Below are 17,837 nucleotides of genomic sequence, written 5' to 3'. Positions count from 1 at the left end.
ACTTTCTAAACTAAAACCAAGTTTTGGCCACACAGGAAACCAATGCAATCACTGAACTAAACATTTAAGGCCATATTTTAAAATGCAGTTTAATTACAATTCTAGAATAGGGGTGTCAAGCTCGTGATTTCTTTTATTTTCCTGTACTAGCAAGTGGACTCAGCCTTCAAAAGTGTGGGACCACGCTGATATAGTGTAACAATGCTGTGGACAATTTATTATTGTAACAAGTCACAATATGCATATTTAGTAGAGGGAGTGTTGGCGAGTGGCTAAAGCAGGGGATTACAGGTTTTATTCTGGGCTCTGTTACCAGCTCACGCTATGATCTTGGGCATGTATTTAACCTCTCTGCAGGGGTGAAAGTGAGCCAGTACAAACCGGTATGGCGTAGCAGTAAGAAGCTGGTACAAACTCACCCGCAGCCCCCACACAGCAGCACTTCAACGTCACTGCCCCTTCTCCCCCGTCGGTGGCTCTGCCCGTACAGATCCTACCGGCAGGGCCGCCAACAGGGGCAGGGACGTTAAAGCGTGCTGCGGCAGCGCTTTAAGGAGGGTCCTTTGGCATGGGAAGGCTTTAACGTTGCTGCGCCCCATCGGAGGCCCTGCTGGTAGGGACCCTACCAGCAGGGTCACCGATGGCGGGGTGCAAAAGGGGCAGCGATGTTAAATCGCTGCCACGGCAAAGGACCTCCTTAAACCGCTGCCACGGCAGCGCTTTAACGTCCCTGGCCCTTTTGCCTGCCCCCTCGCCCCAGCCGCAGGGCAAAGGGAGCAGCTGCCCCGGGCCCTTTTAAATTACCGCTGGAGCCCCAGGCAGCACGGACCAGGCAGTGTGGGAGGCTGACCCCGCAGTTCTGCCCCTTCCGCCTGAGGCCCCACGCCTTCCAGGGCTGGAGCCAGCCCTGGCCCCCATACTGTTAAGTCTTTGGAGTTACTTTCACCCCTGCCTCTCTGCCTCAGTTTTGCCCATGTGTAAAATGGGGTTAATAATCTTCCTAGGGGGATCTGAGTGTTAATGTTAGAGTGCTTTGAGAGCTGCAGCTGACAATACTTCTTCAAAGGTCTGTTACTGGTTGAGGACGCACCTCCTGGAATTATGAAGGTGCAGCCATAACTAAGACTTCTAGATATTTGATTAACTTTCCTAGAGCTGTGGTCTGGGGACTGTTAAAGCTATTTCTTGAGCTAGTTGAACAAAACCAGAGAGAGACAGAGAGACTTCTCAGAAATCTTCCAGGAGACAAGAACCCTCTAAAATTATCTTCTTTTCCTAGACTGGGAACTAGCATTACAAAAAAAGAGCCTTCCCCTCCCCCTAGTTAAAATTGCCTACTCATTCTAATAGTTAGCAGATCCCTAGCACTGCAAAGGAGTGATGTGGCTGTTAAGCAGTTGCTTTACTCCAGTTAGAAAGCATGGATGAGAAAAGAGATGAGATTTGACAGGCAGAAATGCAAGAAATGTTAAATTTAACTTCTCACCTGCCCTTTGGAGAGGCTGTGGCTGGTCAGCCATGGAATTCAATGCTGCACAAGGTCACAAAGACATACTTTGCTTTGATTTTATAAATGGCTAATTTTACGGTCACTAACATGCATGGCAAAGGCAAGATCCTATACTGATAAAAGTAAATCAGTCTCATCCTTCCTGCTGTAAGTTGATGGCAGCCAGGAGGATTTTGTTCCTTTTGACATAACACATTGTAAATTGGCCAGGGTTTGGGTTAGGTTTTTCCAAAGGAGCCTAAGGGAATTAGGAATTTCAATGGGAATGTGTCCCAACTCCCTTAGGATCTTTTAACAATCCCTGTCTTGGTTTCTTATCTGTTTCTGAACCATCAAGTACAGGGCCTATGGCAGGTTGCCTGACTGGTAAATTCCATTTTCTCCAGAACCATTTCTGTGCCTTCTAGGCATCATTTTCTTTCCTTTTCCTTTGAACATTAGCTATTTTTACAGTAGGTAACACGCTGTACACACTATGAAAAAGAAAAAGTTTAATAGAGACCAATAGCCTTTGTATAGTTTGTAAACCAACCATACCATATAATGTCTATACAGCCCTGTCAGTTTCAGACCAATTAAACTATATAGGACTTTTCCAAAAACCAAACAAAACCAAAGAAGTGTGTTTTGTTGTTCTCTGACCTAGTGATTTCATAATGATAAAGCTTAATTCCTTTAATTCTCCATGACATATGCTAGATTCTCTATACTGATGTGTACTCCTGATCTACTCACAGCAATAGACATTAAGCATTTATTTATTTCTAAATATCACGCAAAGATGGATTCAGCAAGTTTGCCTTTTAGTGTGTGGATGTGAAAAACCTCTCTCTTCCTCTTCACCCTCCTCAGCAGATTCTCCGCTTTAATAAAAATCAAGTAACTTTCCAATTTAGGTAATTTCATGTTCTGTTTGCTGGGAATAGATGGGGGAGGTTATTTGAGTTCCTGCTTCTACCTAGGAATAGGGGGCACAGCAGTGTTCTTGTCCTCCTTTCTTCATCTCTAGGCCAATTGTCTGTAACAAAACATGTTAAATGTGCCTTAGTTTGGAAGCAGAGAGTATAAAAGGATAGTTTTAAAAATAATTCAAGGACAGGCCAGATGCCAATTTCCTCTTAAATCGGTTCTTGGCTCCATTTCTTACATGGAAATCTTCTAAGAGCTGGAAGCTGCACAATGGAAACATTATCCATGTCTTTTTTCTTTAAACATTTTTGACAATGAGTTTTGATTTGTCTGAAGCAATAATAATAGAAATCCATAGGTGCAAGTTTAAGGGCTTCCTCCGGGTATTTCAGGCATCAATTACAAGTTCCAGTTCCTAGTTGGGAAGAGAGCTCCAATTTAGTGATTCAAGGACCTGATGTTGTATTTGCTGTCAATTGGAGGACAAACTGAAACAGCAAAAAGCATGGAGCTCACTCATTAGTATCAATACTCATATTTGGAACATCTTAAATGCCTTCATGTTAGCCCAGAGGAGACACATCTAGCTCTTGGCCTTGATGAAGAGTAATAGAATATTATTCAATTCCCAGTTGTATGGGCATAACACAGATTAATGGGAGTCCTGTGCTTACATCAAGACTATGCCCACACACTCATGTTAACTAGGGTTGTACTGATACACGGATGGGTCCCCAAGAACAAATTTAGAAAGACCCCTCTTTATTTTTTACTCACCCTGCTATCCAAAGAGTCCATCCTAACCCCCCCTCCTCAATTCTAGGGCTCTCAGCCTGGCTGCTGGGCTCCAGAGTGTTTCTGATGAGACGGTAGATGCCTAGTCTCATTAGCAGCTGGTCTCGTTCCCTGCTCCCTTGTCTAGTTTCCTTGAGTCAGAGCAGTCCATGCTCCCAGTATCTTCCTGACCCATTTCCTACAGTCTCTATCATTCATTTGGCAGCGCTTGCTCTAATGGGTTAAAGGGATACTCTGCTATGCTATGCCTCTTGGCTCCAGAGGGCAATTCCATTTCTGGCGCTTCTCAGTACAGGGGAACAGAGTCACTGCACAGAAGCATGACTGATGAAGACAAAAGAGCATTTCTCATTCTGCTGCAGACAGCCCAGAACCCCTCTAATGATGGCTTGCAGTCAGTGTCTAAGGAATGCCTGGGAGCCCAGGGCCTTGTACATTACACCCAGGATGTTTGCAGGGAGTAGAATTGTGAGGCACATTAGCGGGGTTCTCTAGTTATATGAGAGGCAAAACTTATTTTTTCCAATTTGCTTCATCTCTTTGTCTTTCTCCATAGTGTTTATAGTGACCACCAATGAAAGTAACAGAGATCTGCAAAGGGGTTATCAATCCTCTTTAGCAGTACGTGTTATCTCCTCGACAACAGCCAGGCTCCTCAACCTAAACATGCGCTTTGTGAGACAGCATGATTTTGTGACGCTTCATATCCTAAAAAATCAGAAAGAGAGTCACATACATACACAATGTAAACAGCCTTGCAAACCCACGCAATATAGTAACCATAACAATATACCTAACCCACTATGTGTAAGAGGGGGAATGGTCCCGCTATTGTGCGGAACTTTCCTGGCTTCTGCACTACCCCAGTGAAGTGGGCTAGCGAAAGGATCTGAGTCCCCCCTCCCACTTCCTTTACCCAGTGGCCTCCCTGCCCTTGAGGACTCCCCTGCCACTCTCCTATCTGGCAGAGTCCTTGTAACCCCAACAAGGCCGGGCCCAGGATTCCTGTGGGGCTCGACCCTCTAACCCTGCTGTGGTCACCTAGGACAGGGACTAGGGCTGTCCCCACTCCAGGGTACTCTCTCTGCAATGGGCACTTCTCTGACCCACTGACCATTACATACAAGTTAAAGCAAATGCAAGTTATTTAATCAACAATTAATTTTAAAAAGAATAAGGAAAAATGGAAAAGGTTAAAGGAAACACATCACCCTGCTCTGTGGCAGGGAACATCACAAACAGTGTCTCCGGATGTCAGGGCACTTCACAGTCTGTTCCTTATAAGTCCCAGGTCTCCTTCTCCGGCCCTGGCTGTGCTGCAGGGATGCTGTGGGTTGAACACTTGCAATCGTGGTGGCCACACGCCTCCAGGCTTTGGGTGGTGGGACCCTTCTTCCCAGCGTCAGCCCCGCCTCGGGTTAAGATCCCCCTCCCAGTCTGGCCTGCAAGGACCCTTGGCTAGGGGTGTCTTTCTGCGCTGGGCCCTTTGCCCAGAGTCCCCCATGGCTGGCCCCGGTTGTTCACCACACCTGGCTCTGGGGCTGCAGCTCTGCTCCCAGCACAGGGTCTGCTCTCCCTGGGCCATGTCTCTGGTCCCTCTGGCTCTGGCATAGCTCTGCTCCCCAGCTTTCTCCTTCGCTCGGCCCCACACTGTCTGACCCAGGCTTACATGGAGGATGGGACAACCCTGGCCTCCTGACTCCCTGATTAGCGTGCCCACCCTGTTATTCAGGCTAACCTGGAGCATTGGCCTCTCTCCATTGTACCTGGGGACTGTCAGACTCAGGGTCCTGATTTCCCATCGACCTGTCCTCTTTTAGTACTGGGAGCTAGCCAACCAAAACACCCCCACTGAATGTTAGTAAGGGGGCAACAGTCCCCTTACATATGCAGTAGGCCAGCCTCCTGCTCCAACAGGATGAGGGTGGGATTTTCAAAGGCATTTAGTGTTCATCTAACTTTGCTCCCTGAGACTGCAGTGGAAACAGATTAGGTTCATTCTAATTCCCTTCTGGGGTTGAACCATCACCAAGCTCTTGTTGGAACAAACCAATGTGGAGCAGCATCACTGTTATACAGTTAATGTTAGAATGTTTATACCGATATGGTTTGCAGAACTTGGGGGGAACTGCCACAGGAGCTAGTTCTGAGTTGTCACTGCCCCTAGACTGCCCTTGTATTTAGCACAGTGTTGCCAAACTGTGAAATTTTATCATGAACCTCACAATAGTTGGTGTTTTTCTTAAAGCCCTGGATGCTGGAATCCTTTGAGAATCTCCGTTTTCTTTTAAAAAAAAAAAACTTTCCAGCCCTTATGGTTTCAGAGAAAAGCCTGAAAACATGACCCAGAATGCATTCTAAAGCTCAGAAAGCAAAAGGCAAATAAAGAGTCCTTAAAACTAACCAAAACCTCATCGTAAACAAACTCCTAGATGGAACTACTATCAGATGGGTGCATAACTGCTTGGAAAACTGTTTTCAGAGAGTAGGTATCAAGGGTTCACAGTCAAGCTGGAAGGGCATAATGAGTGGGGTCCCACAGGACTCAGTTCTGGGTCCAGTTCTCTTCAATATCTTCATCAATGATTTAGATGATGCCTAGAGAGTAAACTTATAAAGTCTGCGGAGAATACCAAGCTGGAGGGGTTGCAAGTACTCTGGAGAATAGGATTAAAATTCAAAATGATCTGAACAAACTGGAGAAATGGTCTGAAGTAAATAAGATGAAATTCAATAAGGACAAATGCAAAGTACTCCATTTAGGAAGGAACAATCAATTGCACGCATACAAAATGGGAAATAACTGCCTACGAAGGAATACTGCGGAAAGGGATCTGGGAGTGATAGTGGATTACAAGCTAAATATGAGTCAACAGGGTAACACTGTTGCAAAAAAAGTGAACATCATTCTGTGATGTATTAGCAGGAGTGTTGTAAGCAAGACATGACAAGTAATTCTTCTGCTCTACTCCGCATTGATTAGGCCTCACCTGGAGTATTGTATCCAATTCTGGGTGCCACATTTCAGAAAAAATATGGACAAATTGGAAAAAGTCCAGAGAAGAGCAACAAAATAAGGTCTAGAAAACATGACCTACGAGGGAAGATTGAAAAAATTGGGTTTGTTTAGTCTTGTAAAAAGAGAAGACTGAGATGAGATATGATAGTTTTCAAGTACATAAAATGGTTGTTACAAAGAGGAGGGAGAAAAATTGTTCTCCTTAACCTCTAAGGATAGGAGAAGAAGCAATAGGCTTAAATTGCAGCAAGGGAGGTTTAGGTTGGACATTGGAAAAAATTCCTGTCAGGGTGGCTAAGCACTGGAATAAATTGCCTAGGGCAGTTGTGGAATCTCCATCACTGGAGATTTTTAAGAGCAGGTTAGACAAACACCTGTCTGGGATGGTCTAGATAATATTTAGTCCTGCTATGTGTGCAGGAGACTGGACTAGATCACCTCTCGAGGTTCCCTCCAGTCTTATGATTCTGTTTTAAGTCAATTTCATGATTTTTGAACACCGGAGGTTGGTAATGATGTGAACAGGAATAGTATGTGTGCTCTCCTGTAACTGGACTTATAAGAGGTTTCCTTTTAGTAAGCTATTACCAAAACAAAAGAGAGAGAAAGTTTTCTTACCATGGTTCAGTGTGTTACCTTTGGATATTCACACTTGAGGAAAGAAAAGGAGTACTTGTGGCACCTTAGAGACTAACCAATTTATTTGAGCATGAGCTTTCGTGAGCTACAGCTCACTTCATCGGATGCATACCATGGAAACTGCAGCAGACATTATATACACACACAGATCATGAAACAATGCCTTCTCCCACCCCACTGTCCTGCTGGTAATAGCTTATCTAAAGTGATCATCAAGTTGGGCCATTTCCAGCACAAATCCAGGTTTTCTCACCCTCCACCCCCCCCCCACACACACACACAAACTCACTCTCCTGCTGGTGATAGCCCATCCAAAGTGACAACTCTCTTCACAATGTGCATGATAATCAAGGTAGGCCATTTCCTGCACAAATCCAGGTTCTCTCACCCCCTCACTGCCCTCCAAAAACCACACACACAAACTCACTCTCCTGCTGGTAATAGCTCATCCAAAGTGACCACTCTCCCTACAATGTGCATGGTAATCAAGGTGGGCCATGTCCAGCAGAAATCCAGGCTCTCTCACCCCCCGCCCCTTTTCCCGGGGACACACACACACACACAAACTCACTCTCCTGCTGGCAATAGCTCATCCAAACTGACCACTCTCCAAGTTTAAATCCAAGTTTAACCAGAATGTCTGGGAGTGGGAGGTAGGAAAAAACAAGGGGAAATAGGCTACCTTGCATAATGACTTAGCCACTCCCAGTCTCTATTTAAGCCTAAATTAATAGTATCCAATTGGCAAATGAATTCCAATTCAGCAGTTTCTCGCTGGAGTCTGTATTTCAAGTTTTTTTGTTTTAAGATAGTGACCTTCATGTCTGTAATTGCGTGACCAGAGAGATTGAAGTGTTCTCCGACTGGTTTATGAATGTTATAATTCTTGACATCTGATTTGTGTCCATTTATTCTTTTACGTAGAGACTGTCCAGTTTGACCAATGTAAATGGCAGAGGGGCATTGCTGGCACATGATGGCATATATCACATTGGTAGATGTGCAGGTGAACGAGCCTCTGATAGTGTGGCTGATGTGATTAGGCCCTATGATGGTGTCCCCTGAATAGATATGTGGGCACAGTTGGCAACGGGCTTTGTTCCTGGGTTAGTGGTTCTGTTGTGTGGTGTGTGGTTGCTGGTGAGTATTTGCTTCAGGTTGCGGGGCTGTCTGTAGGCAAGGACTGGCCTGTCTCCCAAGATTTGTGAGAGTGTTGGGTCATCCTTTAGGATAGATCCTTAATAATGCGTTGGAGGGGTTTTAGTTGGGGGCTGAAGGTGACGGCTAGTGGCGTTCTGTTATTTTCTTTGTTAGGCCTGTCCTGTAGTAGGTGACTTCTGGGAACTCTTCTGGCTCTATCAATCTGTTTCTTCACTTCCGCAGGTGGACACCATCACAGGGCCTAATAACATCAGCCACACTATCAGAGGCTCGTTCACCTGCACATCCACCAATGTGATATATGCCATCATGTGCCAGCAATGTCCCTCTGCCATGTACATTGGTCAAACTGGACAGTCTCTACGTAAAAGAATAAATGGACACAAATCAGATGTCAAGAATTATAACATTCATAAACCAGTCGGAGAACACTTCAATCTCTCTGGTCACGCAATTACAGACATGAAGGTCACTATCTTAAAACAAAAAAACTTGAAATACAGACTCCAGCGAGAAACTGCTGAATTGGAATTCATTTGCCAATTGGATACTATTAATTTAGGCTTAAATAGAGATTGGGAGTGGCTAAGTCATTATGCAGGGTAGCCTATTTCCCCTTGTTTTTTCCTACCCCCCCACCCCCAGACGTTCTGGTTAAACTTGGATTTAAACTTGGAGAGTGGTCAGTTTGGATGAGCTATTGCCAGCAGGAGAGTGAGTTTGTGTGTGTGTGTGTGTGTCCCCGGGAAAAGGGGCGGGGGGGGGGGGGAAGCCTGGATTTCTGCTGGACATGGCCCACCTTGATTACCATGCACATTGTAGGGAGAGTGGCCACTTTGGATGAGCTATTACTAGCAGGAGAGTGAGTTTGTGTGTGTATGGGGGTGGGGGGGGGGGGTGAGAAAACCTGGATTTGTGCTGGAAATGGCCCACCTTGATTATCATGCACATTGTAGGGAGATGTTGTAGCTCACGAAAGCTCATGCTCAAATAAATTGGTTAGTCTCTAAGGTGCCACAAGTACTCCTTTTCTTATTGTAGGGAGAGTTGTCACTTTGGATGAGCTATTACCAGCAGGATAGTGAGTTTGTGTGTGTGGTTTTTGGAGGGGGGTGAGGGAACCTGGATTTGTGCAGGAAATGGCCCACCTTGATTATCATGCACATTGTGAAGAGAGTTGTCACTTTGGATGGGCTATCACCAGCAGGAGAGTGAGTTTGTGTGTGTGGGGGGGTGGAGGGTGAGAAAACCTGGATTTGTGCTGGAAATGGCCCAACTTGATGATCACTTTAGATAAGCTATTACCAGCAGGACAGTGGGGTGGGAGGAGGTATTGTTTCATGGTCTCTGTGTATATATAATGTCTGCTGCAGTTTCCACGGTATGCATCCGATGAAGTGAGCTGTAGCTCACGAAAGCTCATGCTCAAATAAATTGGTTAGTCTCTAAGGTGCCACAAGTACTCCTTTTCTTTTTGCGAATACAGACTAACACGGCTGTTATTCTGACACTTGAGGAATTCACTCATGCTGAGGTCACTTGGGCCCTAGAGAAGTCTAAAAATGAACCAAGAATATGTCTTCAGCTTACAGCCTGAGGAAGGTGGCAACCCTGCTATCAAAGACATCTGCTTCCCCAACTTAGAAAGCATCAAACTCAATGCAGACCTAATTCTATCCCTGTGCATGCATGGGATTGTGGCCCTAATTTTGGGCTGTCCTTTGGGGTCCAAGGCATCAAAGATCCCCGTTGCCAAATAATTAATGCCAGGCAGCCTAGCTTCATTATTTGAGATACAAGTTTGGTTGATAAGTAACTGAGTAAATATCATCTACTTAAACTTTTGTAAGGCATTTGATGGAGCCTTGCATGACATGCTAATTTTTTTAAAAAAATAATGCTAGATAATATCAGTAACACACACATTAAATGGATTAAGAACTGACAGATCTCAGAAAGTGGTTGGCGATGGAGAATCACCATCAAATGGGGGTGTTCCTAGTAAGGTCCAGAACTATTCAACATTTTCATCCATGATCTGGATGTAACTATAAACTCACTGCTGATCAAATTTGCAGCTGTCACAAAGATTGGCAGAGTGATAAATAATTATGAGGACAGGTCCATCATACAGAGTGATCTGGATTGCTTCATAACCTGAGCCCATTTTAACAAGATGTGTTTTAATACAACCAAATGCAAGGGACTACGTCTAGGAACAAGGAATGCAGGCTATGCTTTCGGAATAAGGTACCATAGCCTGAAAGCAGTGACTCTGAAAAAGATTTAAGGGTCACAGTGGACAAGTAACTGAACGTGAGCTCCCAGTGTCTGTTGCTGTGGCAAAATGGGCTAATGCGATCCTTGGCTATAGAAACAGGAGTGTTGAGTAGGGCTGTGATTTCACCACGGTGCATGGCCTTGGTGAAATTGATAATGGATACTGCATACAGTTCTGGTGTCCACATTTTAAGAAGGATGTTGAAAAATAGGAGCGGGTGCAGGAAAAAGAGCCACAAAGATGATTCGAGGGCTGGTGAAAATGCCTTATCGTCAGAGACTTAAAGGGCTCAACCTGTTTAGCTTATCCAAAAGATCGAGAGATGACTTTATTACAATGTGTAAAATACCTTTGTGGGGCGACAATAGCGAATACTAAATGTGCTTTTTAATTTAGCAGCGCAACTTGAGCAAGGTATAACAAGAATCAAGAGTTGGAAGCTGAAGCCAGACCAATTTAAATTAGGCACCTGTTTTTTGTTTTATTTTAAACAAACAATGAAGGTAATTAACCATTGGAACAAGCTACCAAGGGAAGTGGTGGATCTTCCATTTCTTGATGTCTTCAAGGAAAGCTTGGATGCCTTTCTGGAATGTATGTGTTAGCCAAACATAAGTTATTGGGTGCAATACAGGGGTACCTGGGTGAAGTTTAAGGGCATGATCTATACAAGTCAGCCTACATCAGTGATCCGCAGTGTGGCACACCCCCCTCCCTGGGGATGCGGCAGGGCTCAGGCCACTCGGACAGGCTTCAGACACAAGGAACAGATTTTCCAAGCTGTTCACTGTCCATATATTTTATAAAAATGTCTTGTGGCACTATTGCATTTTAATGGGAATCAAAACTATTCTAATATTGAATGGCTAAAGCTACTTCCTATAATTCACCAGTCTTCCAATCAACTTCCACATTTCTTAAGTCTCTATTCCAGAGGTCCCCAAACTGTGGGGCACATCCCCCTAGGGGAGCAGGGAGGATCATTTTGGGGGGGAGGCCATAGCTGGGGCCCAGGCCAGCCCCCCAGCTCTGCTCCTGGCCCCTGAATAGTTTGGGGACCACTGCACTATTATATGGCAACACGTATCACTGGAACTTTGTTTGAATTCGCTTTGTACCTTTCTAACATTGCTGCTGTCATTATTGGTAGGAGAGTGTAATGCCAGGGACCATAAATATTTGACAAGCTGAAAAACAGGCTGATATACACTATCCTTTAGGCAAACACAAGGAAAGCAACATTGTTTATCAGCTCGTTCAACACTACAGAAAGTGCACGTAGAGGTCAGAGTGGAAGAAGGGCATGAAGACAGATAAAGTAGACAACCACGTTGCATTTTTTTATCCAACTTTGGCCAAATACCTGCTTGAGGCATAGCTGCATACATAGATTAAGATTTCAGGCCCAATGCTCCACTTGTACCTTGCGTAGTCATGAGCTCCAGCCCAAGCAGCATTGTCAAAGCAATCTCTGGGCAGCTGTTTTTAGTGTGAGCCCCGCTAACGCGAGTCTGTGCAGCCAGACTGGGAAGCTCACTCCCACTGCAGTGTAGACATACTCTATGAGTGTAGCTTTCGGAATGTGAATGGTTAAAATATATTATACTTCGTAAGGGTAGCTTAACCTATTACAGTCCAAAGATGTATGATGTACATATCTGGTTAGGGGCCTAGGGCCAAGATTAATATACTCTCAATTGATAAAAATGACAGGTTTCAGAGTAACAGCCGTGTTAGTCTGTATTCGCAAAAAGAAAAGGAGTACTTGTGGCACCTTAGAGACCAATTTATTTGAGCAAATAAATTGGTTAGTCTCTAAGGTGCCACAAGTACTCCTTTTCTTTTTGATAAAAATGGGTATTCACACATGCCAATGAGCATCTTGTTGTGTGTTCAGTGAGGGGTACAGCCTAATCCCAGTGCATGAAGTAGCAGGGGTGTGCTGGCAGCTGAGTGAAGGGCATAATCCTAGTTTTTGCTCCTCCCCTTCCTGCCACAAAAGTTACAGGAGCAGAGCTGCTTCACCCCCGCTACCAGAGCCTCAGGACTGCAAGGGGGAAATAGCTGATGGGACGTGCATAGTTACAGATCCTTTAGCTCCCAGGCCTACCCTACTCCCATCCACCTCTGTTCTACAGTGCACAGGCAGCGTGTGCCCCTGTGCACGCTTGTACCACACTGCATATAAGGCCCCTAGAAGCAGAAAGGTTGGCCTGGCTCTAAAAGGATTCCCTCGTATTCAACATTAGTCAAGATGAAACGAATGGTATCCCCCATCCCCACTGCAGCATTATATCATGGCAGTGCCCAAAGACCTCAATCGGATTCCATGGTGTTGGGGTTGTATGGACATATGTCCAGAGCCAGGAAGCACTTAAGTCCCTGTGCCCTCAGTAGGATTTCAACATGAACTTGAAAACATCCTTCATGAATAAGGACGTTTTCTTGCATTGAGTCCATAGGAGAGAGGATCTCTTGAGTAGGACATTATAGGTACTAGAAAGTCTCAGCCCGACATGCATGCACCAGTAATTGAAAATCTTTTGACTAAACAAGAATGTGCTGCCTTTTTACCTAATAGAAACTGATAAGTAAACATGAGTAGCATAATGTAATATTTAGTTGGATCTCCGTTTATTTCCCATTTACTTGTATTATGCAAATCAACATAAGTAAACACATGTTCCTGATTTTGTACTGTATGTGTGAATTTGTTATAATAAATAAAAAACAGCAGTAAACATGCACATGTACTTGACTGCAGAAAAACAACTGATTTCTCTTAAGCAGCAAAAATACTGAATTTAAAAATAAAGACAGTGCTGTTCATCTGAACTTGTGGCATTTGTTACAATAATTCCTCTACTTCAAACAGATCTCACTGCAAATGCAGTTGTAAATTTAACTACTTCTGATGATCCATTTCTGATGACCCCATTTAAGGGCACCCGCTGTAAAAGGCAGTTATGATCAGAAAAATGGCTCTAAAAGGTCACCCTCGCTAACATTGTATTCAAGTCACAGATGTTTACTTACCTTTCTCACAAAGTTAAGGTTTTCATTGCTATTCACACTATAGAGCTAACCCACCAGGAGAATTAGAATTGTTCAAGCTAAAATAGAATCCACCAGCAATAGAATTGTTAACTAATGGCTGAAGCCTGCATTTGATGGCAAAATCCCTGTTGATTTAATTTGGAATCAGATTACGCTACATTTTTCAAATGCAGAATATTCCTGAGAAAGGTACTTGAGCCAGAAAAAAAAGAATCAGCTTGATTTTCAGATGACAGGCTGAATTTGCAAGGCTGGAAGATAGAACCCCTCTCTCTACATGTCAACTCAGCAAATTTCCTCTGGAAGTCGCTGCTATAAACAAACATGGAACGCGAGCTCCCTCAGTGCTATTGTTTTTATTTGTCATCACTTCTCAGTGCATAGCTGCACTTTAAGAATGATCTGCTTTAATGTTAGCTTTGACGATAGTGTAGTGCGCGGGTACAAAATAACTAATATTTCCTTGTTGGGAGCTTTTTTTTCCCCTCTTCTCTTTTTATGAAAAGTGCTCATAATACTTTACTGTACAATGTATCATGATGCACTTTTTTAAGGAGTCACTTTCTGAGCATTAGGCACTGATAGATATACTTATTGCCGATAAATTGAGAATATGCAATAAAATGTTCAGATCACTAAGTCTTCATAAAAGCTTCACTTTAATATTTCTGTATGCAGACAGATTGTTTCCTTAAACACCCAATAACTGCATTTATATTTCATTTTGCAGTTTTTTCCATATGGAGATGCTTCAAAGTTTGCCCAACATGCCTTCAGAACCTTTGATAAGAACGGCGATGGAACCATTGACTTCAGAGAGTTCATTTGTGCATTGTCCATCACCTCAAGGGGTAGTTTTGAACAGAAACTAAACTGGGCCTTTAATATGTATGACTTAGATGGCGATGGTAAAATTACCAGAGTGGAGATGTTGGAAATTATAGAGGTAAGAAATATTACACAGGATTACAAACATAATTTTTGTACATATTGAACATTTTCCATAAGGCAGGTGTATCGCCCATTCCAATAAGCACAAATTTCCTGATATAAACACACAAGCAGGCATAGGTGGAGTGCTGAGCTCATAAGAATTTGTGCATAAAACATGAAGCATATGCAGAAAGAACTTGTATTTCTATAGAAGCTGTGCTGATAATGCTGAAATCTAACTAAGTAATAGTGGTTTGTGGAAAGCATAGTTTCACCAAGGAGTTTGCATCTCACAACACATTAAGATAGTTAGAACTTATCTGTCCAACATTAGAGTGCCAATTCTATGAGTAACTAGGATCTTCCATTATAAAAATGTGCAGTAGAAATAACTTCTAAAAATGTTGCCAAATTAGTGATTACTGAGGTGTAGAATATAGACTTGGATATTTTTAGTACATACAATAGCTTAGTTGGATTCTCCAAACAGTAATATTTCCAGTTGTACAAAACAGTCCATTATCTAAAATAGGATATTCCACTGTCCTCTGAACATTGGAAATTTGTTATCCAGACTTGTTCAGTTGGTCCCCATTTTAATAGAATAATGATGTAATGCAGAGCCATCATTTAGTATCGTTTCTCAACGTGATTAGCAAATTGAAAGAAAGACTTTTAAAAAAAAATGTTTCCATGATTTCTGAGGGCTATGCAGTGTGTGCACACATGCATGGACTTATATCTTAATAGCGGTACATCTGATCCTTTTCTGATGTGTGTGAAAACCAGTACAGCTGAATGCTTCTAGGACCTCAGATAGGAATTCTCAAACTTACATATAGTTCTAATACAAGCTTAAATCTTTACCTGATGGAAACATCTTTTCATTCTTGGTCAAGTGTTCCACAGATGATCATGTTTACTTCTTACCAGACCAAGATGATCTTGTAAAAAAAAAAAACCAAACAAAATCTTTTTTCCAAACCGTTGACGAGTATGACCGTAGAAAACTGATCAGTCAAATTTTGTATAAAATGTTTCAAAGAGCTGAAGGTTGTTAAAAACCTCAGACTCCAGAAGTGCGCACACATCTGATCCAGAGCACAGGGGGGTTTGAGCTGTAGTGCTGTTCTAGTTTGTTTTAAGACTACAGGACCACACTTCTACTGGATTATCACAAATAAAACTATGCATCTACTTGCAATTGGAAACTCACTTATAACAGTACAATTATGATTTTCTTTAAACAAAGGTTTCAAGTGTTTGAAGAATCAAATTAGTTCTAAAGTGACAAATGGAATAAGTATTTTAAAGGTTTCAGAAGAAGCCTGTATTTATATTAAGGAATTTCATTAAAATATTTAAGAGGCTGTTATTCCTTGTCAGAAGCAAATGGGTTTGGGATTTTTAAAGCTAAATTGAAGGCATAATCACCATCTCAAGTTAGAAAATCAACTCTGCATATAATCATGACACCCAGAACCATGTACAGACTACACTTAATTATACTGATTCCAAGTCTCGATTTTTTAACATTATTATTTTCCTTTCTTTTTCTTTCCAAAGGCCATTTACAAGATGGTGGGTACTGTGATAATGATGAAAATGAATGAGGATGGTCTCACGCCGGAGCAACGAGTAGACAAGATTTTCAGCAAGATGGATAAGAACAAAGATGACCAGATCACACTGGATGAATTCAAAGAAGCTGCAAAGAGTGATCCTTCCATTGTATTACTCCTGCAGTGTGACATTCAAAAATGAGCTAATGTAAAATGCATTATGGACTGCACAGAAGTTTAGATGTTCCATTCAGTTTGCAGCTATTTCCACACACACACAAATTGCTTGGACTACCTATAAATGGACTTGCTTCTTGTGTTTGAAACACTCGTGTGCATGAGAATGTCATTTGCTAAAGAATTTTAAAAGTATATATTATAAAAATAAACGGCCACAATGTGATGTGTGCAATGTCATTTCATAACAACCCTATTCCTCTGAAGCCTGTGCAGCAGAACCGTGCTGCAGTGAAATACTATTGATTGTTCGTTTTACTGACGCTAGCTATGTGTCTCCTAGCCTGAGTAATGTTAGTGACACTGACTTCCCATGGTAATGTAACTGTTGATTATAAACCATGTCACCATTCTGCTGTAAAGTAGTACTGGACAGACAGAGGCGAAAGTTCCTCAGTTCATGAGTCTGATCCACACATGTGCTTGTATTGTCAGTGAATATAAATGTAATTCATTTGCATGCCTTTTAGGTTTGCCTTAATTCTTACCTCATTTGCATCCTTTCAGTCTGGAAAGAGCTATGTCAGAGGAATGCAGTATAAACAAAGTTAAGTAAATCCTGCTAAAATGTTCCCTTAATTAAAAAGTCTATCTACACATTTAAAATATTGTTTTACTGGAAGTTTAAAAAAGTTTTATTGGAAGTTTATTGATTTCTGCCTGAATTTTCAAAAGCTTCTAAAGAGGTTGCAATATATGTCCAAAATAAATTTATAACATTTGACTTTTTCCCCCCCTAATTCTTATTTCACATCTTTAGCATGTTGCTACTGCGAGAAAAAATATAATTCAGTCACTACAAGAATCTGCTACTACAATACTGGGAAAAATACATATTTCATGAGAAAACAGTGTACATGAAACTGGAGGTAGAACTTAATTTTTGTCCAAACTGCCTTATTTGATGAATTGTAATCAAATGCCGTGGTGCTCACATATATCTGTAGGGACAGATTCTCAACTCTATGTGTCAGAGAGAAAATAGCCGGTAAAAATACAGAGGAGCTCACCCTCCAAATTCTTCCTTATCCAGTAGTATTCCAGTATCTGGTCTCCCTAATATGGCACTGACAGCAAATCCTACTTCTGCAGAAGTAGTCACTACTACAGTATATTTCACAGACGACAAAGCAGCTAGGGAATAGGACAGTGGCACTGCTCAGAGCATTGTCAGAAGAGCTGTGATATGACTGTGTAAACTTGCAGCTCCTCTCTCCTTGTACCTCCTTCAGAAAAGTCACTGAATATTAGAGGTCATGTCCCACCCACAAAAGGACCTTGATTCCAAGCATGTAATACCTCTATATTAAATGCCTTGGATCTATCACCATTGCTGTTATTCTATATAGGCCTATTAAATGGGGGGAGGCATAGCTCAGTGGTTTGAGCATTGGCCTGCTAAACCCAAGCTTGTGAGTTCAATCCTTGAGGGGGCCATTTAGGGATCTGGGGCAAAAATTGGGGATTGGTCCTGCTTCAAGCAGGTGGTTGGACTAGATGACCTCCTGAGGTCCCTTCCAACCCTAACCTTCTATGATTCTAAATCAAATCTGATATTCAAAAGGTTCAGGTCAAGATTCTTTCTAGGAAGCTTAAAAATAAGTTCCTCAGAAGTCTTGATTATGGAGGAGAAAACTGACACAACAGACACCTGAGTGAGGTTCTCACTCAGAATTAACTCTTCAGAGGGCAGCAACAATAGAGTAACTAGAGAGGAGTTTAAGATTCAATGGT

At 42.5% G+C, this 17,837-nt stretch overlaps 1 protein-coding gene across 2 annotated transcripts in view; it reads left to right on the top strand.

Annotated features, from left to right (window-relative positions):
* Window positions 1-16,827, top strand: part of VSNL1 (visinin like 1) — a 158,303-nt gene extending 141,476 nt beyond the window's left edge. For both annotated transcript variants that reach the window (XM_073335965.1, XM_073335964.1), the window contains exons 3-4: window positions 14,102-14,317; window positions 15,871-16,827. In XM_073335965.1, coding sequence (XP_073192066.1) covers window positions 14,102-14,317; window positions 15,871-16,068 — 414 coding nt within the window. In that variant the 3' untranslated portion in view covers window positions 16,069-16,827. The remainder of the gene's footprint in view (window positions 1-14,101; window positions 14,318-15,870) is intronic.
* The last annotated feature ends 1,010 nt before the right edge of the window (window positions 16,828-17,837 follow it).

The sequence above is a fragment of the Lepidochelys kempii genome, chromosome 3 (genome assembly GCF_965140265.1).
Source record: "Lepidochelys kempii isolate rLepKem1 chromosome 3, rLepKem1.hap2, whole genome shotgun sequence".
Lineage (NCBI taxonomy): Eukaryota > Metazoa > Chordata > Testudines > Cheloniidae > Lepidochelys > Lepidochelys kempii.
The sequence above is the reverse complement of the archived record's forward strand: the minus strand, read 5'-3'. Positions and strand labels throughout refer to the sequence as shown.